The sequence below is a fragment of the Equus caballus genome, chromosome 19, assembly GCF_041296265.1.
Source record: "Equus caballus isolate H_3958 breed thoroughbred chromosome 19, TB-T2T, whole genome shotgun sequence".
Taxonomy (NCBI): domain Eukaryota; kingdom Metazoa; phylum Chordata; class Mammalia; order Perissodactyla; family Equidae; genus Equus; species Equus caballus.
The window spans coordinates 34,241,653-34,264,240 of NC_091702.1; the positions used below are offsets into that span (position 1 = coordinate 34,241,653).

Here is a 22,588-nt window from a genome sequence, read left to right on the forward strand (position 1 = left end):
AGAACTTTTGCAAATAACTATATTGCCATGAAAACAATACTCACTGCTTAAGAGCTTCCAGATCATGGAAGGATCAGGTAGGGAGAAAAATAAATAAATGATTCAATTCTGCTTACAAAGGTATAATTTACCAAATTGGTATAAATAATAGCTAGCTTGAAAGAAAAGAGAAAAAGATTTCCTTATATCTAAAAAAATAAAACATCAAAAAACCCAGCAATATCTCAAATGAAAAGTCATATAAATTGTAAACATCCTCATCAGTTAATTCAGTCCTGTGTAATTGATTCTTGATCTTAATCTTCTGTTGTGTTTTATGAGGTCATCAGTTCTCTGTTAGAGTTCTGTAATTTTTTACCCAGTTCAGTTTTATAATCAGAACGTTTATCAGAAACCTGTATTCTAGAATAAGTGTCAGACAAAAGACTCAAAAGGACAATTGACAAAGAAACTTGGCTACTTTTGTGACGTACATTTCAAGGTAATAACTAGAATTATGGCTGACAACCAGGACAGAGCAGAATTTTGGGAATGTTATATCATTTTTAAGACATTTGTATGAATAACATTTACCCACATAATACACCTACAAAAGTTTATCATCACTTATTTGGCAATGCTTCCTGTGTAATTTAACACACCGAATAAGCCTAATTACTTTAGTGTATTTTCTTTATAGAAGGAGAGAACAAATATTTTTGAGAAGTCCTAGGGGCCCTCTGAAAATTCTAAAAGAAGAAAAAAATTTTTTTTTTCCTTCCTCCAGGTCAAAAGAAAGACTTCATTTAGGATTTGAATTTTGGGAGACGATTGTCAAAAATATCAAAAGAGTTTAAAATACTTGGTCAAATAGGAAACAAAGCTCACTGCAAAACAAGACTCAGTTATCCATTCAATCAAAGTGACAACAGAAACAGTCATGGGCAAACAGAGAGTTAAAACAGTCAAAGATTCTTAATATAGAGACCTCAGTCTTGTTGAATATAGGAAATTATTTTAACAAAACATACATTTTCTGCCCTTTTAGGTAGGGAGGTACTCAAAGGTAAAGAAAAACCTTTTATAACCTCTTTATCAAGAGCAGACCAAAAGTCCAGGGAAATTATCCTTTTAAGAGAGAGCGAATCAAATTTTCATTTTTGCAACAGCTGACTTTTTATGTTAAAACTTATTTACTTATATTAATTAGAATTTTTAACTCTTACAGACCTTAGTGAAAACTAAAAACTAAGCAATTATGAACTGTCTTTTATATTAGCATTTTGTGATTTGGCAAATTTATAAATACTTTTCATAATTTCTAGAAACATGTTACTTCATAGTACAATCTTTTTTTTTCTGCTTTATCTCCCTAACCCTCCCCCGCCCATACACAGTTGTATATCTTAGTTGCATGTCCTTCTAGTTGTGATAGTACAATCTTAATAAAAATACAAGACGTGTTTACTAATAGACTTAAATATCTTTTAGTTTCTTTGTAATAAGAAGCCAAAAGTAGATAAACTTAGACATGTTTAGGGATAATGTTTCAGTACGTTATCTTGTTTGAAAATGACTTAGATATCCAATGAGTTTTTATCATTCAATTTTAGCTAGCAAAACTTCAAAGTTTCAAGTTACCACAGAGATTTTGGAAGTTATCATAAATATGCATGTCCTAGCACATAAAAAGTTTACCCAAGACTTCTATCTTTTTCACATTTATTTAATTTACTCTTTCCAGTAATTATTTAGATTGCCTACAAAACTTATGAGATATTAGACAAAATTAGCCATCCTTTTAAGTTACTGTTTTTGCTAACTAGTTTTGTTACAGAGAAAACATCAGATTATTTGACCAATAAACATAGAATAAAGGCTGCATGTCTGCATCATATCCAATGCTGATAACTCTGAAAACATGTCCATTTTAATCAAACCAACAACCTTTAATAAGCTTTCAGTTACCAAAGATTAATTTATATCATGTTAACTTGAAAGACATTTAGGTTAGTTTCTATTACATTTAGAAATAATTTAGGTAAGTGCTTACTTTAAGCCAATTAAAAAGAGCTCTTAATTTTGGCCATACCATCCAGAGGTAAAAATATCACACACATATAACATACATATAGACATACATACATAGACAGAGTCTCCACAGCATTTGTTTTAAAATTACTGCCATGAAACAGGTACCGTAAAACACTAGTTATGAATCCAAATTTTGTTTTAAGCCTTTTGTGGAGGAGACACTCAAGATGCTAGATTTTTGGCAGGAGAGCTCTTATGGCCATTTTTTCCTTTTTCCCTTTTTTTCTTCAGTCCTAGGAATTAGTGACAGGCTAGATATTCCCCAGACGATTTGCAAGCTCTTTGAGATAAGGGAAATAGATGGAATCTGAATGCCTCTAGAACTGCATTTCTAGTCTTGCAAGGATTTTCTAAGGACAATTGCTTTTGATTTCTCAGAAATTGGGTTGTAACTCAAATGACATTATAGGTTGATCTACCTGTCCGACTACATCATAAAAGCACAGAGAAACCACTCAAGTTTTCTCCAAGATGGAGTTTTTGGGGCATAACCCATCCCATTGAACGTGTTTCCAATTAATTAAAATGTACCTGAGGAGTGAATCTCTGGGGATGCTTGGGGCATTCCCCATGGTGGTAAAGTTGGTGTCCGACTGACATCAGGCCCAGAGAAGGATGCAGAGCCCAACTGTTGGTGTCAATATAGTTATAAGATTTGGTCAAGTCCCACTGAGCCCGGGCACTTAGTCCCTCAGCAAGCACAAGGCAAGCCAGGGAGGCAACAGGCAAAGGCCTGGAGCTGGCGGGGGCAGGATCCCAATGCCAGAGTTGAGAGTTAAGTCCCTGGTGAAAGGTTTTGAAGTTTTCAATTTTTACGGAAGGTCCAGGATCTGCTCAGGTCCAGCCTGAACTTAACCTTGACTTGGTGACAACATAGGAGGAGATGAATGAAACAGACAAAGAAGGGAAAGAAGTGGTTAGGCCTCACTCTCATGGCCTCTTCCCAAGGGTTATCACGATAAGGGTCACACAAACAACATTTCTCAGGAAGGACAGTTTACAGAATAACAGAAAACAGAGACTGCAGTCTGATCAGTCTAAGGACTGACCCAGAGATCAACCTGGAATCACTCTAGGTGGTCAAAAACCAGAGGAGAGCTACCAGAAGTAGAACATGGACTTTCCAAAACCAAAGATGGCAGCCTGGTCAGTCAAAGGACTGACCCAGAAACCCGGACTGCCAAGAGAGGGCACCTCACTTGGGGTCACCACGATGATCAGGCCCAGAAGAGGAGAGCTCCCAGAGGTGTAACTCGGACTCTCTGAAACCAGAAAAAACAGATTGTCAGGCTAGTGACTGACTCAGGGGTTCATGGTGCCCCTGAAACCAGAGGAGAAAAGATTTTCCTAATGAGGAAAATCTCTTTCCTAAAGGAGAGAGAGAGAGAAAGAGGAAAACTTTAGGAAAGTTGGTCAGACTGAAGGGGGTTGGCTCCCAGGCCTTGAACTGACTTACCAAACGCTGGAGTCTGAAAAAAAGGTTCAGCTCTGACCATTTATGTCCATATGTGGGTAGCCAGCCTGGTCCAGTACCAGGCCGACAAATCTTCTACCAGAATTCAAGAAAGTCCTGTCCTGTCCAGTCCATTTGTGGTTGCCAAAATGTTACTGGCACATTGGGTTCTTACTGTCCCCCAGGATGGAAATCAAGAGAGAAAACAAATAGGAGTAGAAAAGTAAAACTTTATTAGCTTGTGCACAGGACATGCACAAGGGAGCCAGTGCAGAAAAGTAAGGGGCAGGTGAGCGGCTTGTTAGGGAATGGGACTGTGGGGCTTTTATTAGGCAAAGGCTGGGGAGGAGTGCCTTGTCATAGCATGTAGAGGTGGGGTTGTGCTTGCGCTTGCACTGTCTCATAGCGTGCTACTACATGCGACACATGTATCATTAGCATGCCAGCTCTCCACCCCTGGGTGTGATTTTTACTATGCTAATGGTGTTAGGCTCACCTTCAGTGGACTCCTGGGTCCTAGGGCGCGTGCGTAAGCCCGGAGAGTCCAGAGGCTGCGGAATGTGGATCTTGGTGGCCTCTATCTGATTCTCCTGGCTTGCTGATTGGTTAGGGGCCTTACCTTTAAAGGCCATGGTCCTTGAAGATGGCCCTGTCTTGTTAGACTGGTTCCTGTCAGGCTGATTACTTTATTGCCCAGTTCTTCTACTTTGTTCAGTAGCATTGATGCAGTGGGTGTGTTTAGGTTTTTGAGGTAGGGTTGCCAGGTTTAGCAGATAAAAATACAAGATACCTCGTTAAATTTAACAGGGATACCTGTTAACCCTTAGCTCTTAACCCTTTGCATGCCACACTCCGAGCAGTACCTCAAGTGCCTGCCATTCAAACGCTACTCTCCACGTGGAACCACCTGCAAGGGAACTGGGTCCAAGAGGGCACAATCCAGAATAAGTGAGGAGAGTCTGGGGCAACTGAGTATGACAAGAATGGATGCTTGGGGGGCTGCTTTTTCGAGCTGATAGGTTTATGGGCGTGACTTGCTAGTTTAGAGGAACAGGGCCAAGTTGGAGGAACTCCTCTCCTGGTTTGAGTCTTAGTGAAACATTAAAGCAGGAGTGGTTAGGACAGCCAGTCCTGGTTTTGGTCGAGCTCCTCTTATTTTGTCTCACTAGTCCTTGTCATTTGCTTCTCCATCTCACACTGGTCCAGGCAGGACTGTTTACCTCCAAAGCTGAGAATTGAGAGCACAGAGGTGTCATTCTTTCCATTTCATTCACGTATTCATTCAACAAATAGACACTGCCAACGTGCCAGGCACCAGACTCAGAAAATGGTTGGCACACAGGGATAGAGCAAACACTTTCTATCCTCAAGGAGAACCCTGTTTAGTAATAGGGTTATAAGGTAATAATTACAATGGTGAATGTCATGGGCTGAATTGTGCCCCTCCCCTAGTTCATATGTTGAAGCCCTAATCCCTGTTACCTCTGCGTGTGATAGTATTTGCAGACAGGGCCTTTAAAGAGCAATTGAGTTAAAGAGAGACCATGAGAGTGGGCCCTAATCTGATCTGACTGGTGTCCTTATAAGAAGAGGAAATTTTGACATCCAGAGGGACAGGAGGGGCTCGCGTGCACAGAGGAAGGAGCACGTGAGGACACAGTGAGATGGTTCTCCATCTGCAGTGCGAGGAGAGAGGACTCAGGAGAAACCAAACACACCAACACCTTGATCTTGGACTTCTAGCCTCCAGAACCGTGAGAAAATAAATTTTGATTATTTAAGCCACCAATCTGTGGTATTCTGTCATGGGAGCCCTAGCAAACTACTACAGTCAACAAATATTTTTTATTGAATCTTATTTTTATAGAAGTGCATAAAATAGTTTTAAAAGTCTTGTAGTCCTACAAGGTTTATAAAGAAACCCAGCAGCCCCTACCCACCCCTTTCCACATTTAACTGTTCTGTTTCTACTCGTATTTTTCTCCATATTTCTATTATAGTCTTTTGTGTTTCTGTGGTATCCATTGTAATTTCTTCTCTTTCATTTCTAGTTTTATTTATTGGAGCTTTATCTCTTTTTTTCTTTGTAAGTCTGGCTAAGGGTTTGCCAATTTTGTTTATCTTCTCAAAGAACCAGCTCTTTGTTTCATTGATCCTTTCTTCTGTCTGTTTTGTTCCAATTTTATTTATTTCTGCTCTGATTTTTATTATTTCCCTCCTTCTGCTGACTATGGGCTTTGTTCTTCTCTTTCTAATTCTGTTAGGTGTAGTTTGAGATTGCTTATTTGGGATTTTTCTTGTTTGTTAAGGTAAGCCTGTATTGTGATGAATTTCTCTCTTAGTACCATGTTTGCTGCATCCCATATGAGTTGGTATGGTATGTTTTAATGTTCACTTGTCTCCATACATTTTTTGATTCCTCTTTTAATTTCTTCAATGATCCATTGGTTGTTCAGTAGCATGTTGTTTAGTCTTAACATCTGTGTCCCTTTTTCAGCTTTTTTTCCTTGTAGTTAATTTCTAGTTTCATAGCATTTTTGTCAGAAAAGAGGCTTGTTATTATTTCAACCTTAAATTTATTGAGGCTTGCCTTATTTTCCAACATATGGTCTATCCTTGAGAATGTTCCATGTGCACTTGAGAATAATGTGTATTCTACTGTTTTTGTTAAGTCCCTCTAGACTAGTGTTTCATTTAAGACCTCTGTTTCCTTGTTGACTTTCTGTCTGGATAATCTATCCATTGATGTAAGTGGAGCATTCAGGTCCCCTACTATTATTGTGTTGTTGTTAATGTCTCCTTTTAGGTTTGTTAATAGTTGCTTTATGTACTTTGGTGCTTCTATGTTGGGTGCATAGATATTTATAAGTGTTATGTCTTCTTGGTGGAATGTCCCTTTGATCATTGTAAACTGCCCCTCTCTGTCTCTCTTTAACTGTCTTATCTTGAAGTCTATTTTGATACAAGTATGGCAACACCCACTGTCTTTTGTTTGCCATTAGCTTGGAGTATCATCTTCCATCCCTTCACTCTGAGCCTGTGTTTGTCATTGGAGCTGAGATGTGTTTCCTGGAGGAAGCATATTGTTGGGTCTTGTCCTTTAATCCATTTCACCACTCTGTGTCTTTTTACTGTAGAATTCCATCCATTTGCATTTAGAATGATTATTGATATAGGAGGGCTTAATGCTGCCATTTTATCACTCGTTTTCCAGTTCTCCTGCATTTCCTTTATTTCTCATCCTATGTCTTTCAGAAAGCCAATTTGGTTAGGTAGTTTTCTATGCTGATTTTCTTATTTTTCTCCTTGTTCATTATTTGTGTCTCTGTTCTACTTTTTTGTTTAGTGTTACCATGAGGTTTGTGTGCAAAATATCATAGATGAGATAGTACATTTTCTGATGACCTCTTATTTCCATAGGCTAAGCCAATTCAGTACCTTTCCTCTTCCCCTCCTAAGCTGTTTTTTGTCACATCTTATTCCATTTTGTATTGAGAGTTTGTGGTTAAACTGTCAAGATTATCTTTGTCTTTGGTGTTTTTATTCCCTCTATCTTTAATGTTTTACTTGAGTATTTGCTAGCCTTTCTGATGGATAGCTACAATTTTCTGATTTTGTCTACCTGTTTATCTCCTTACTCAGGACTTTGTAACCTCTTTCTTCTTTTTTTTTTTTTCAGGTATGAGGGCCTTCTTGAGCATTTATTATCAGAGGGGTCTTGTGGTGATGAACTCCCTTAGCTTTTGTTTATCTGGGACATTTTTATTTCAGCATGATATCTGAAGGAGTTTTCACTGGATAGATCATTCCTTGGCTGAAAGTTTTCCTCCTTCAAAGATTTGAATATATCATTCCGCTCTCTCCTAGACTGTGAGGTTTCCGCTGAGAAATCCGCTGAAAGCCTGATAGGGGTTCCTTTGTAAGTTATTTTCTTCTGCCTTGCTGCCCTTAGTATTTTTTTCTTTGTCCTTGACTTTTGTCAGCTTCACCACTATATGCCTTGCAGTAGGTCTCTTTACATTGATATAATTAGGAGATCTGTTTCCTTCTTTCCCCTGGATTTCCATTTGCTTCCCCTGGTTTGGGAAGTTCTCCACTATTATTTCTTTGAACAAGCATTCTGCTCCATTCTCCTTCTCTTCTCCCTTGGAATACCTATAATCCTTATGTTGCATTTTCTAATTGAGTCGGATATTTCTTGGAGACTTTCTTCATTTCATTTTAGTCTTAGTTCTCTCCTCCTCCATCTGAAGCATTTCTATATTTCTATCCTCAAAGTTGCTAATTCATTCTTCCGTGATATCAGCTCTATTTTTCAAGGAATCCATATTCTGCTTTATCTCATCCATCGTGTTTTTCATCTCCAATATTTCTGATTGGTTCTTCTTTATAGTTTCAATCTCTTTTGTGAAGTAGGTACTGAATTCATTGAACTGTCTATCTGTACTCATTTAGCACATTGAGTTTTTTTAACAATAGCTATTTTGAATTCTCTGTCACTTAGGTTATAGATTTCTGTGTCTTCAGGATTGACTTCTGGGTACTTGTCATTTCCCTTCCGGTATGGAGATTTAATGTATTTGTTCATACTGCTATATGGTGTGGATTTGTGCTTCTGCATTTTGGTAGTATTTGATTGCAACTTAGACCTGTTGCTGCTGAGTAGGGATCAAAAGCTGAATATTCTGAGCCTGCTGTGATCTGCAGGACAGTTCCCAGTTTTTGGGCAGGGGCACCAGGTGCTTTCTTTCTCCTGCATGATCTTGGGGGCTTCTCTCTCTGCCCTCACTATCTGCTCTCCTGGGGTGTTGGCTTGATGAAAACTCCCCGGTGATAGCTAGTCACCCCTGTGTGGGGATTTCCACCAGGCTTGAGGGACCTCAGAGATCTATGGTGTTCCCATGGAGGGCTGCCTCTCCCTCCTCCCTTTCCTCATGGAATCTGCATGCAATCCCTGGGTCACTACCCTTTGGGAAGGAAGAGAAGCTTTCTCTTGCCTCATTCCACTTCCTTGTTGGGGGTTGGGGGGTTCCAGTACCGCCACCTTTAGACATATGACTGTGTGGGGCTCTCAGAAGTCTTTTGGGTTGTGTGGATGTCCTCTGTTGGAACATGAGTGTCCTTTTTGTTGTATCTTAGAGTGAAGAGTTTACAGAGAGAGCTTACTCCACCAGAATGCTGATGTCACTACTTCTGTATTTCTAAATAATGTGATAATATGCTATTTTTTGGTTTTTCAAGTTTAGATGTTATCCATTATCTTTAGTCTTATACATCATCAGCCCCAAGCACATACTTCCTTTTCCTTACACTCCCCATATAGTTTATAACAATTTTCTTTTTCATATGGACGATAGACTAATATGGGCCCTTATTGTTACTATGTAATTATTGTTCATACTTGAGCCATGTAGTGTGCACTTTCTTTTCTTACGTGATTTCTTGTTTTCCCTGAAATTAATAATTTCTTTTATTTTGTATTTGCTTAGTTTTCTTTATACCTATCACTCATTTTTCTCTCATCTCACCAATAAAGGTAGACAATTTCTCTCAAAATGAGCAAACACATCAATGAATCTGTTGGTTCTGTTTTTCTCCCCTCATGGAGACTTCCCTCCTGAGGTGCTCCCTCTCTCTATTTCAGTCCTCCTAGGACTTCTCTTCCCCATCATTCTAATAATTCTGTTTGCCTTTCTCCTGGGTTTGGTTCCTATTTCCTGGATTCCTCTTGCTTGCTTTACTTTCTCATTTTGTTGGAGTGTGTCCTCCAGTAACTTACAGAGAAAGAGTGGATGGGAGTTAAATTTTTGAGACCACGAGTGTCTGAAAATGTCTTTATGTAGAATTATTAGAATTAATTGATCATTTGGCTAGGTTAGAATTCTAGATAGAAAGTAATTTCCCCCCTAAATGGCATGACTCTATTGCTTTCAGTGTTAGAAAGAAATCAGGTGCTATTTTTACCCCTACCTTTGCATTGACTATCCCCCCTCCCAGAAGTTTTTAAGATCTTTTTATCCCCTGTGTTCTGAAATTTCACAATGGTGTACATAATGTGCGACTCTCTTTATTCATTGTGCTGGGCACTCAGTGGCCCCTCCATATGGAAGCTCAGTCAATTATCATTGCATTCTGGGAAATTATTATCTTCTTTGATAATTTCCACACCTCCATTTTCTCTATTATCTCATCCTGGAATTCCTCTGGCTTGATCATCCATTTTCTCTCTCCTATTTTCTATTTCTTTGTTTTCTTCTTCAAATGCTGGGAGATTTTTCAACTTATTCTATTTGGGAATTTATTTCTGCTACAATAACTTAAATTTCCAGAGCTTCTTGTCTCTGAATGCTGTTTCTCTCCTCGCTGCTCCCTTTTTATTGGTACAAGATGAAGATGTAGTGTTCTGAAAAGTCTTCTCCAATTTCTGAAGGCTATTGATTCTTTTAAATTTTTGTTCCGATTTCTGAGTTAATTGTGTTTCCTTTTATCACCTTGTTTATTTTGGTTTTGCCTTTCATGTTGGAGGCTTTCCTCAAACATCTGGTGAACTTTGGCTATCTGTTGATTAATATGAGAGCGCTAAACTTTGGCTAAAGCTTTGTGTGCAAAGGCAGAGCTCATTGAATGGCAGACCAGTAGAGTTATCAGTTGTATATCAGCTGGGTACCACAAGGGACAAGTGCCACACTCTTTCAGAGAAGTTGAGGAAATTTCATAAAGATGGACAGAGAAGAGAGCATTAAAGAATAAGTAAGCAACAGAGGGAAGAAGCAAAGGGCAAGAGAGATGAGCAAAATCTGGGAAGAGTAGCAACGTGGAGAGGGTGACCTGTCCTCCTGCCCTCGGGTCTCCTGCTGAGGCCTCCCTTTGACCAAACCTAACCTGAGTGCAAGAAAGCCCATTGATGGAGTCCATACTGGTCAGCCTCCCAGGGCACTCAGCAGGATGGAGAATGTGAGGTGGGTCTAGAGACACACAAAAAATATTCAGGACAGGTATCCAACCAATTTGATGGAGGATCCTAAATGTCAGTAACTCAGCACAGTACCTGGCATATATCACAGGGCATTCAGTAAATATTTATAGAGTGGATAAAACTGGCAAGTATTGATCATATCATGAATGTCTTTTAATGCCATAAAAAGAAACTTCTGCAAATTTTAACCTTTTAAAAAAATATAGCATATGAGACCCAGCCCTGATGGCCTAGCTGTTAAAGTTTTGTGGGCTCCACTTTGGTGGCCCAGGTTTGGTTCCCAGGTGCAGAACCACACCATTTGTCCATCAATCACCATGTTGTGGCAGCGGCTCACATAGAAGAACTGGCAGAACTTACAGTGATACCCAAATATGCACTGCGGCTTTGAGGAGGAGGAAAACAAAAGAGGAAGATTGGCAACAGATGTTAGTGAAGGGTGAATCTTCCCCTGCAAAAAAAAAAAAAAAAGCACGTGAACCTCCTTTGAAAATAAAATTGTCCAAAGAACCTCAAAGTAAAATCTATAATGAAATAAAAGTAGAATTGCCCAGTTGAATCTTGGGTGGATGGTCTGGCACCCTGTTCACTTGGCCTCCTCCTTGCCTTCAGTCTCTCCCATTCTTCGTCTACCCCATGGATTCTGCAAAGGTACCTCTGAAGAGGCTTGGAGAAACCTAGTTTGAAAGCCACTGTTGCAAGCCGTGGGGATACCTCCTGAAGTGGTTACTCCAGCAGCTCTCCTCTGAATAACGGGACTTCCCGACCAACTTCTTTCAGTGAACATTGTTCTGATCCTTCCTGTATTTGTTCTTCTCCAATCCTGCAGGAGCTCAGGGTGGCTCTGTGGCCAGGGCCATTTTGGAGAGCAAAAAGTTTGCCGTGAGAGCACTGACGAGGGATGTGACTAAACCAAAGGCGCAGGCGCTCCGGGACCTGGGCATCGAGGTGATCAAAGGGGACCTAGATGATGAAGCATCCGTGGAAGCGGCCTTGAAGGGTACCTATGGGGCCTTCCTGGTGACCAACTTCTGGGAGCATTTCAGCAAAGAAAAGGAAGTATGTCAGGTGAGAACCACCTTTGAGCCCTTCCTCTCACCCTGCCTGGCTACTCTGTCCTTCCTGGAAGGGGCTCGGCTTCAGTCTGGGCAAAAATATAAGCCTCACTCCACAGCATCTCTCGAGAATTTATGAAGTGTATGGACTTGCACTTGTTAGAGGTGTCTTTGATTGTGAAGTCAGTGTTATGTGGCACTTGTCCCAATCTCAAGACCCTGGATATTTGAGGTGACCGTGTAATGGAGCCAGTGATTAGATTCTCTGATTCTGACCATTTGTTTATAGATGACATATGAGAGGGGGCAGCAAGCACACCCCACAAATCGAGGTTACTGTGAGAGAGAAACGGGAAGAAGAAAAATGTAGTGAGTGTATGTACATTCTGACAGAGAATTTTGGGATGAATTAGTAATGGCTACATAGAAAAGAACTAAACGGACAAGCAAATAAACCCACAATGATTAACTCCAGGGAAAAGGACAGTTTGTAGAAAAAGTAAATGTAACCATAGAATGTCACGTGGCTCAGCTTCAGCTGTGTGTAAGCGCTCATTGTTGATCTAGCCCAAAGGTATGATGTTGGGAAGATGGAAAAAAGAGAACGGTGTAGACGTGTGATGGTGATGGCGGTGGTGGGCTCTGTGTGTGTGAGAGTCAGAGAGAGAGAAGGAGAAATTGAGAGAGAGTGCTAAAGATGAGGGCTCATCGTTCATAGTAGGAATGTGGTGGATTCTATCTTCAACTGAAACAATCAATTATCAGTGGAAACAAGTTCTTTAGAAATAAAGCAGCAGGTAAAAGAGATGAAAGTGATCTCTGGAGAGCAGTTATTGCACGGGGCCCAGGGACCTTCTTTGTCATTATAAAATTGATTTCTTTCCTCCAGGACACTACTATATGAAAATCAAGTATATGTATAAATTAGACAAAACATGCAGATTAAATTTACCAAATGTAATGGATGGGATCAGCCTCTAGCAGAAATGGCACCATTCACAAAATTAGGAGCAGGATTGAACTGTTTCAGGAATGTCTGTTAAATTAATTATATCGCTTACAGCTGGTTTTTTAGTGAGAGGAAGGGCTTGTTTTAGGAACTCTGGTTCTAATTCTGATATTCACTCACTCTGAAACCTACGGGTCCAAGTCATTTCTCAGCGTCACTTTCTGTATCTACTAAACCAGATTAATTTAGGTCTTCTCTGCCTGGTACGTGAGATTTGTAAGGAAAAGAAAGAAGGAAACAGTGAAAAGAAAGAAGAAAGGAAAGAGAGAGAGAGAGAGAGAGATGAAGGTGCTTTTCGAAATTTGGAACTAAAAACACAAAAAAGAATATATGTATATATATGTGAGTTTGTGTGTATATATAATGTATTACACATATATGTATATGGAGGGTATGTATATATCCCTCCATTACGCCCTCAATATCCCAATGGTGTCCAGATATGGTCCATTATCAGAAAACATTACTATATACTTCTTTCTCAGGTATCCCTGAGCCTCATATATATATAAACGTGGCAGTTGATCACAAGGATACTGACAGCCTGGAGGAAGGAGCGAATGTCCCTGACTGTTCCCACCAGGCTGCCTCTCAGCTGCTGATGCGGTTCAGTGTTTTGACATAGTGGAGCCTCTGCTCACTCACACTTGTGGGCTCTCCTAGGATAACTTGAATATATTTTGATGCTGCAAGAGCTCCCTCTCCAAGGAGGACAATAAGAGAAGGAGGGTGTGGAGAGGCCCCAAGCACCTGCCCTCTAGTCTATATGCAAATCCAGCCGTCCATATAAAGATTTTGCCTTTGTCCCTTAGGGGAAGCTGGTGGCAGATGCTGCCAAGCGCCTGGGTGTGAAGCACGTGGTGTTCAGCGGCCTGGAGAATGTGAAGCGCCTGAGCGGCGGCAAGCTGGAGGTGCCGCACTTTGATGCAAAGGGAGAGGTGGAGGAGTATTTCTGGTCCATTGGTGTTCCCATGACCAGCGTCCGCGTGGCAGCTTACTTTGAAAACTTCCTCACCACGTGGAAGCCCGTGAAAGCCTCTGATGGAGATTACTACACCTTGGGTAAATGGAAAGTTGCCGTGAGAGTTAACCAGACACCTGCTGTCCTGCCTTCCCCTCCACCCTTTTTCCCTCCCTCCTTTCTTCAGTGGACACTATCATTTGAGCACCTACTATGTGCTTAGCTCTGTGCAAAGTGCTGAAAGGGTTACCACATTGTCCCAGACCTAACAGAAAAGTGGGTCTGGGCCTGGAAACAGAAGGGTTACATTTCCAGTCTTAACGTACTGACAGCTCTTTATATCAGTACAGTAGTTAGCTATGTGACCTCAAGCCTCAGTTTCCTTATGTCTGATCAGAAAGTTGGACAAGATGACTTTTAGTTCTAGCTGATCCATCTGACCTTTGAGGCAACAGGGAAAACATTCTGCTCTTGATGTGGGTCCCATGGTCGGAATCCCTAGAGGGTCCCTGACTCCCCGGGACAGGTTCCCAGCCTGCCTGCCTTCCATTGTTCTGGTTGGAAGACAGTAGTTTTAACAAGGACTCCTGGTAATTCCGATGCTGCCAGTCCACCGGCCAGCATTCCCCTACTCTTTGGGGACATTTTCTTTGCCCATAGTCCTAGGTGGCTATATGGAGTGGAGGGAATATGGGGTTATCAATGGCAATTCAGTCCTTCATCTGTGGCACAAAATTCAGACTCATCCAGGGGATAAGTAGTGGCAGTCAAAGTGGATCTGAGTTACAGCCCGGAGCACGTGCCATCCCTCACGGACGCCTTGGGTAATGGTTCAACAAATGACCAGATACATGTGTGAATGGGATCCATCTCTTGAACCCTCTTTCTTCCTGTGCTTCTGCCAGGTTTCAGAAACTGGCTCACCTGACATTTCCTGGGTCCTGAGCTAGGACGTGATAATCTGAGGACTAGATTGGCCCTGGATGAAGAGGTGGTGCCTTAACGTTCTGCTGGGACCCAGTCCCAGTTGGGGCCCCAAAGTCTGTGGAACTCGGCTTCAGGTATCCCTGAGCCTCATCTTCCACTACAGGAATAGCTCACATTTACGGAGCACTTACTGGGTGCCCAGCTCTTACAGATGAGCAAAGTGAGGGACAGATAAACTTTCCCAAGATCACTAAGAAGGCAGACTTGGGACTTGAACCCAGACCGTCTGTCCCCAGAACCACATTCTTTACCACTGTCCCATAGCTCCTTTAAACTCAGCCCAAGAAGCTCAACCCTCAAATAAAAACAGACCTCAAAGTCAGAACACACTTGACTCTGGGTTCTTCCAAAAGCTCCAACTGCTTTACACACATAAAATACAAGTATAATGTAATGTGAGGAATGAGCAGACATTTTGCCTAACAAGAAATTCAGGCAGGAAACTAATTTTGCTGCAAAAGACAGAATGATATTTAGTCCCTGGCTGCTAAGCCTGAAGTCACTCTAATACTGGATGGCAATTCAGAGCCCTTGATTCTTGTCCTGGCCTGTTGCTTTCTAGCTGTGAGGCACTGGGTAAGTCAGAAGACTTAGTTTCTTCATGTAAAAACTGAGTGCTGGGGCTAGATCATGTCCACACTGCATTCAAGCCCCAGGATGTGTGCATTCTGGGTATCTATAAGAGGCCGTGTCACACTGTAGGAGGCTCACAGGCTTGGGAGTAATGGATGAGGGTTTGAACCCATTTCTGCTGCTTGCTGGCTGAGTAACCTCGGAAAGCACCTGATATTCCTATGTCTCAAGGCTGTTTTGAGGATTAAACCAGACAATGTGTTTGTTGGTCTATTCATTGATTCATTGAGGGACTATTCATTGAGGGACTGCTATGTGCCAGTCACTTACTGGGGAATCAGTAATAAACAGCTCAAAACAGGCAAAGCTCTGCCCTCAAGAAGCTCATATTCTGGTGGAGGAGATAGATAATAGACAAAGAGATAAGGAAAAACCTTGTATGTTAGAAGGTGATGAGTGCCATAGTAAACAGGGCAAAGTGAGGGATACAAGGAGTGCCAGCAGTGAGGAGGTGGGGTGTGAAACTACAACAAGGCAATCGGGGGCCTCTTGGAGAAGGTGACATCCGAGCACCTTCTGATGGAGGTCGGTAGTGGGCTTTGTGGGTAATGAGGGGAAAAGAGTTTTGGGCAGAGAGAACAGCCAATGTGTCAGGAAGAGAGCAAGTTGGGTGGGAGGAGAAGTAACAGGTGAGGGCAGAGCTAACAGAGGGCCTGGTCCTCTGAGCCACTGGCTTTTTCTCTCAGAGACACAGAGAACCATTGGAGAATATGGGCAGAGATGACATAAGCTGACTTTAGTTTTTACAGAATCACTCTGACTTCTGTGTTGAAAACAGACTATAGAAGGGCAAGAGTGGAAACAAGGAGACCAATCTTGCAATAATCCAAGTCAAAGATGATGGTGGCTCGGACTAGGGTGGTAGCAGTGCAGTTGTTGAGAAATGGTCAGATTCTGGACACAGTGTGAATAGTGCTTCAGGAAAGATAGAATACGGAGGGTGAGAGAGGTATCATGGTGCCTCCAAGATTGTTGACTTGGGAAACTGGAGTGACAGAGTTGCCGTAACTAAGATGGGAAAATATGTTGGGGGAACAGGTTGAGGGTGGGGTATAGGAATTCATTTTGGGGTGCATTGAGTTTAAAACGTCTATTGAATGGTCAAGCAAGAATGTTGAGTAGGCAACTAGACATATGAGTCTGGAATTCAGCAGAGATGTCTGGGTCAGAGAGACGATTAATCATACTTGGCACAGAGAGATGCTTAGTAAATAGCTGCTCTTTCTTTCTGTTTTGTTTTTAAATCAAAACATGGGCATTATGGTGTTTTCTCAAACAAAATTTTACAACTGTGCAAAGACTGTGGCCACTCAGTGGTACATTGTGTTCCCATCCCTTTCATTTAAGTAGTTGATTAGTTCAGGATTGGTGGGACCTACTGGTATGTGATGTAATCAATAATTTTTATCTTTTTTTTTTTCACTAGCAATACCCATGGGGGACGTCCCGATGGATGGGATCTCTGTTGCTGATGTTGGAGCAGTCGTCTGTAGTATTTTTAATTCTCCAGAGGAGTTTGTTGGCAAGGCCGTGGGTCTCAGTGCAGAAGCGCTAACCATACAGCAATATGCTGATGTTTTGTCCAAGGTTTTGGGGAAAGATATCCGAGATGCAAAGGTGAGTTCTTAGGAGACATAAGTGTGATCACAAGAGGCCACTTAGGGTCACATCCCACTAATGTACAAATTCTGGCAGACTTTAGACATATTGAGGCAGGGTTGAGCTTAGGCTCAGAAGACATTGAAGAAGATTCCAATTCTACAAATCTATCTGCATCTGTGAGTGCATCTGAATCCCACCCTTATGGTTTTATTTCTTTGGCTTCATGTTAATCAGCTTGTTAAGGTAAAATTACTTTTGGGTGGAAAGAAGTTAGAATCAGGCGCCAGCCCAGTGGCATAGTGGTAAAGTTTGTGTGCTCCTTTGGTGGCCCAGAGTTTGCCAGATTGGATCCTGGGCATGGACTTACGCATCACTCATCAAGCCATTCTGTGACAGCATCCCACATAGAAGAACCAGAAGGACTTACAACTATGTACTGGGACTTTGGGGAGGAAAAAACTTTAAAAAAGAACTTTAGAATCTGAAGACCGAGGTACAATGTTTTCATATACACCATCCCAACTCTCCTCTCATGAGCACTCATTGCTGCTCACTCCAGTCAGCCAGAGCTCCCTGGGGGTGGGCAAGGCGCTCACCCACTCTGAACTTCAGCCTCCTCACTTGTAAAGTGGGACGATAGCATCTACCATGGGCTGTTCTTGTGAAAATTAGAATACAGTTAGAGGTCTTAGCATAGTTTTTGGCATGTGATATATATCAGGAATCTATTACATACCTAGTGCTATCTTTGCGGAGTGTACAACAGAGTTGAGGAGAAAGAGTTAATGCACACAGAGATCAGTACAACCCAGCACACTGTAGGTGCTTAATTGTGTTGTCTACACTGCTATAGGTGACCAGAGAAGGGTAGGAGAAGGCTTCATGGAAGAAGCAGCCTTGAGGTGTTTCTTGAGGGTGGGCAGGACTGTGTATAGGTAGAGAGAGTGAGGGGGCTGGCCTAGCTGAATTCTGGAATCAACATGAATGAACCAGAGGCAGTCTGGGGAAGCAAGCAAACCCTGGTCCTGCTCTTATCTATCTGTGGAATCTTGGCAGGTGACTTAAGCTCTCCAGCCTCAGTTTATTCATGTTAAAAAAGATTATTATACCCCTCATAGGACTGTCGTGAGGATGAAATGAGATATATATGGGAGGTGCCTGGCACTGGGTTTAGGACATAGTAAGCCCTCGATTACTGAACAGGCTGGAATGGCCTGGACTAGAGTGTGGTTAGGACAGACCTTTTAGAGAGAAGCGCAAGGAGCTGATGAGATTGAGCACTAGCAGCCATCTCTCCAAGCAAGTGTTGATAAGAGGAAGGAGAAAGAGGACAGGGTTTCTGAGAAGGAAGGTTTGTGTGGCCTCGGAGAGACAGCATCAGGGCTGAAAGGAGGACCCGTCCCTTCTCTCCAACTGTCAGGCAGTAAGTAATACAGCTCTGCCTTTCCTGTCTGCCGTGGTCCCATCTGTGAAATGAGGGTCTTCTTTGGATGATTTCCAAGGTCCGACCCAGTCCTAACATCTCTCCAGAGGAGAGGTGCCTTCTTCCTACAGGGTTCAAGCCTGCTTTTATAAATCAAGATTTATTGGAACTCAGCCACGCCACTGTTTATGTTAAGTCTGTGGCTGTTTTCATGAGACAATGATACAGTTGAGTAGTTGTGACAGAGACCACTCTATGGCCTGCAACGTCTAAAATATTTGTATCTAGGCTTTCAAGAAAAAAATTTGTCAACCCCTGTTCTAAAGTGTTTCCAAGAGTCAGGGATAGAAGGTGGTTTTTGTTTTTGTCTGTAAGTGTTGGTCCAGTCAGTCGTGAGGGGCTTCTGGATTCCCCAGTCAGCCTCAGGCCGTGGAGCTGTGTGGAGGCTGAGAGATCTTTTTTTGAAAACTATTATAGGGGTCAATCCCACCACAAAACCACATCTGGGGATCTCACTGAAAACCACACAAAATTTCATGGAGAAAAGAGGTTACTCCCAAACCCAAGAAGGCAGCCCCTCACTCAGAAGATGGACTTAGGAGAAGCTCTGCAAAGTCACTTGCACCTGGCTGCAAATTTACTTCTCAGAGATTGCCCCCTCTCCCAGGGCACTTGCATTTGGGTCTTACATTCATTTTGTCTTGTGGGGTTTGAACTCTGTAAGAAAGAAGGGGAGAAGGGTGAGGGAGTGGGGGCATGTGGTGTGTGTGAGTTCATCTCAGAGGACCGGGTGGACATTGTTTCGAATGACTCAGGACCATCCCAGCATCTCTCCATCATGTACCTGGTCCCTGACTATCCTTAGCTGTTTCACAATGCAGCAGCAACTTCTTTGGCTTCAAACGTTCTAGGGCATTAGACGCTGGGAGTTCTACAGAATGGTTAGTGCTGTTCTTGGTAGCTACTCTAAGTTGAAAGGACGCTGGCCCCTCCTCTAGAGGGGAAAAACTCTGAAGCAAATGCTACTCTGGGGAAGGAAGCAAGAGGCCACAAGGTGGCGCTCCAGCCTTGACGGTCTGCCTCCCCCATCTGGTCAGAAGGAGGCTGTTTGTTAATTCAGTGACCGCACGCGCCCCAGAACGAACTCCCAGCAGGAACCCCGGTCTGGCTGAAACTGTCTGTCCAGCCCCAAAAGGAACACGGTTCTCTCAAAGAATGAGACCCAACAGAACCAATCTCTTTCCTTCAAAATTCTGCAGAATAGAATCCCTGTGTTTCCTGAGGGATATCAGTTATCAGAGGACAGGATGGGAGAGAGATTCAAGGAGACAGACATTCTAGAAGTCACCCTCCATCCTCTCGTAGGTCTTGTATTTCCAGCCACACTTGAATTTAAAATTGTTTTCTAATTTCAAAAATCACAAATGCTCATTGTAGAAAACTCAGACAAGTTTAAAAAAGAAAATAAAAATCATGTAGTGCCATCTATCAGAGACAGCAACTGTTAAGATTTGGCACATTTTCTTCTCATCTTTTTACAGCATTATATATGTATTTTTATCAAAGTAAAATAACACTATATGTAGCAGTTTGTATCTGGCTTTTTCACTTAACACTTATTATGAGAATTTTCTGTTTTGTTAAATTTCTTCAAAAATGTTAATTTTAACAACTACATAGTATTCTTAGATGTACCACAATTTTTGTTACTATTCCTGTTTTTGGACATGTAGGTTGTTCTTCATTCTTTCTTATTATAAATGGTGTATGATAACCATCGTTTTATATAAGTTGTTTGTGTCTGTCACATTTTTCTAAGGCCAAGTGGAAAAGGGAGGTTAGAGTTTATCTCTGGGGGCTAAAGACAGATTACACTGGATCTGATAGCTAGAAATTGTCTTTGCTCATGCAGGTGGTGGAACTATTGATCTAGTTTTTGTCAGAGGGACTCAAGGGGTGGCTTTTGTGGAAGGTGCCAGAAGGTGGGTCAGTAGGTGTGTGATGGGCAGCGTTTGCTTGGGTCTGGCCCTGGCAGAGGCTGCGATGGTTGAAGTCAAGATGCTCATTTCTGAGGCCGGCCCCATGGCTGAGTGGTTAAATTCATGCACTCTGCTTCGGGGGCCCAGGGTTTTGCCAGTTTGAATTCTGGGTGTGGAGCTCGCACCGTTCATCAAGCCATGCTGAGGGAGCATCCCACAGAGCAGAGCCAGAAAGACCTATAACTAGAATATACAACTATGTACTGGGGGCCTTTGGGGAGAAGAAGAAGAAAAAAAACCGCTTAGCAACAGATGTTAGCTCAGGTGCCACTCTTTAAAGATAAAAAGATGCCCATTTCTAATCAAGGAGGGAAGTGATGATGGAAGGGACATCGGCCAGGAGGGAAGGATAGAGAGACCTGTCAGAGTGAGGGAGCCTCGACACCGTGTGGAGGCCAGATGGGTAGAATGTGTCAGAGGGCTGCTGAGGGAGTCCCATGAGGAAACGTATGTAAAAGCTGGTCAGATGAAGGGGGCACAGGTCCATAGTACCTTGTCCACGAGGCTTAGGGCCAGAAACCACCCAGCTTCCAGAATCGTTCAGCTTTGGATTGGTTCTGGCTACATGTGGTAGGTAACGTCCCCGCAGGGGCTGGGTCAGGAACCTGTAATCAAACACATCAATCTCTCTGCGGAACATGGATGCCTGTTTCCACTAGCTGGGATAATTAAAGACCACAACCAGCTTCACTTGAGTTCAGACCACATTATGCCATTAAATTAGTTCTGAAAAGTCAGTTTGCTGCCAAATTATTTATGAAAAAATCTTCAGAGTTCCTTAGGTTTTGGAGTTAGGCTAAAGAATTATGGACCTGTATCATCACTGAGATGAATAATTTATTTTCACACTATTTTGAATGAGGGTGCTAACATTTCCTGTGTTTTCACTTGTTCTTAAAAGATGACCCCGGAAGCGTATGAGAAGCTGGGAATTCCTGTAGGGAAGGAGATTGCCAACATGTGTCGTTTCTATCAAACGAGGCCAGACCGTGATGTCAAGCTCACCCACCGACTAAACCCCAAGGTCAAAAGCTTCAGCCAGTTTATCTCAGAGAACAAGGGGGCCTTCAAGGGCGTTTAAGCTGTTCGAACAGGCCCCTGACCACATAACCTCCTTCCTCCCTGATCCTCGTCCTCTTCCAGCACAACCTCTACGTTCACATGAGAACATGTTCGAATGCAATGGTTTGTGACCCCAGAGCCTTCCTGGCAATTGTCTCTTCGGCAGGAAGCACTGCGGTGGTGACATGACACACATGTCACTTTCCAGCTAGAGATGAGGGTGGGGCACCTGTTTGTTAAGTGAGAAGCCCCAAACCTGTCACCTTTCGTAGCTCTCTCTCCCCAGAAGCCAACCTCAGAAAGCTCTGGCCCGAGGAACTTGGAGCTTCCTCCCTCACATGGATGGTGGGCCACTCAGCTGCGAAAGTGACCTTGAGCCCTGGCTCAGAAACTCCACTAGGCAGCTCCAGTGTCCTCGGGTGCATTGCCACATTCTCAGGGAACTTTTCTGTAATTTTAATTTCTTAAAGTAAAAATCTTTGCAGTGGACTTTCTGGGGAACGTGGTGTTCAATGAACCAGCACAAGTATTGGAAACTCTAAAGTCAGTTTGGCTTCAAGGTTGGAAGTTTGTTCTCTGCTTCGTTCATTCCATCATCAATTGACTCATCACTCAGTTATTCATCAAGCCTTCTTTTATCCACTCCACAAACTTGGTCTTTAGCACCAGCACCAATGATGCATTTGTGGACTTCTCTCCCCTCCTGTTTTCTTGCTGGAGTGGTCCACTCTCCAAAGGCCGCCATGGCTCATTACAGATTGTGGTTGGGTCTGTGTCATGTCAGGGCAAGAGGGCCATGTAACCATGTAGCTACAAGTGAAACCCAGAGGCTCTGCAGTGGCTGAAGGCCAGGTGCTGAGGCAAGGGCTGGCTAAAGGTGGAGAAGTGGAAAGAGGAGGGGACGGAGAGCCCCATTGTCTCTTTCTTTGTGTGTCTCTGACTCAGCAGTTTCCATACCGTGTTGTAATTGTCTGACTTACTGTGCTCCTCTTAGCTGTGAGAGACTTGCACTCTTCTGTATCCTGGTGCCTGGTCCCTGATAGGTGATCAATAAATGTTGATTGACTAAATGAGTGAGTGGAGTTAATTGATCACATCATTATAGGAAAAGGGGAATAAACAGGTGCATAGGTTGGAGAGTGGTAAGAACCAGCCACTGATACCTGAAGGGTGAGAGGTTGTCCACTTCTTGGACAGGAGGTGGGCCCCACTGCTCTGAGGCAGGCAGTGTACAGCGCTGGGAGCAGAAGAGCAAAGAGGGGATGGTGGTGCCAGTGTGAGGGGACAAAGTGGCCTAGGATCTTCCTCATAGGAG

At 42.7% G+C, this 22,588-nt stretch overlaps 1 protein-coding gene across 1 annotated transcript in view; it reads left to right on the plus strand.

Moving 5' to 3' along the window:
* LOC100067916 (nmrA-like family domain-containing protein 1) overlaps window positions 1–22,343 on the plus strand; it is a 33,576-nt gene extending 11,233 nt beyond the window's left edge. Inside the window, exons 2-5 of the mRNA XM_005601863.4 lie at window positions 11,332–11,570; window positions 13,379–13,628; window positions 16,574–16,764; window positions 21,113–22,343. Coding sequence (XP_005601920.2) covers window positions 11,332–11,570; window positions 13,379–13,628; window positions 16,574–16,764; window positions 21,113–21,292 — 860 coding nt within the window. The 3' untranslated portion in view covers window positions 21,293–22,343. The remainder of the gene's footprint in view (window positions 1–11,331; window positions 11,571–13,378; window positions 13,629–16,573; window positions 16,765–21,112) is intronic.
* Window positions 22,344–22,588: the final 245 nt, after the last annotated feature.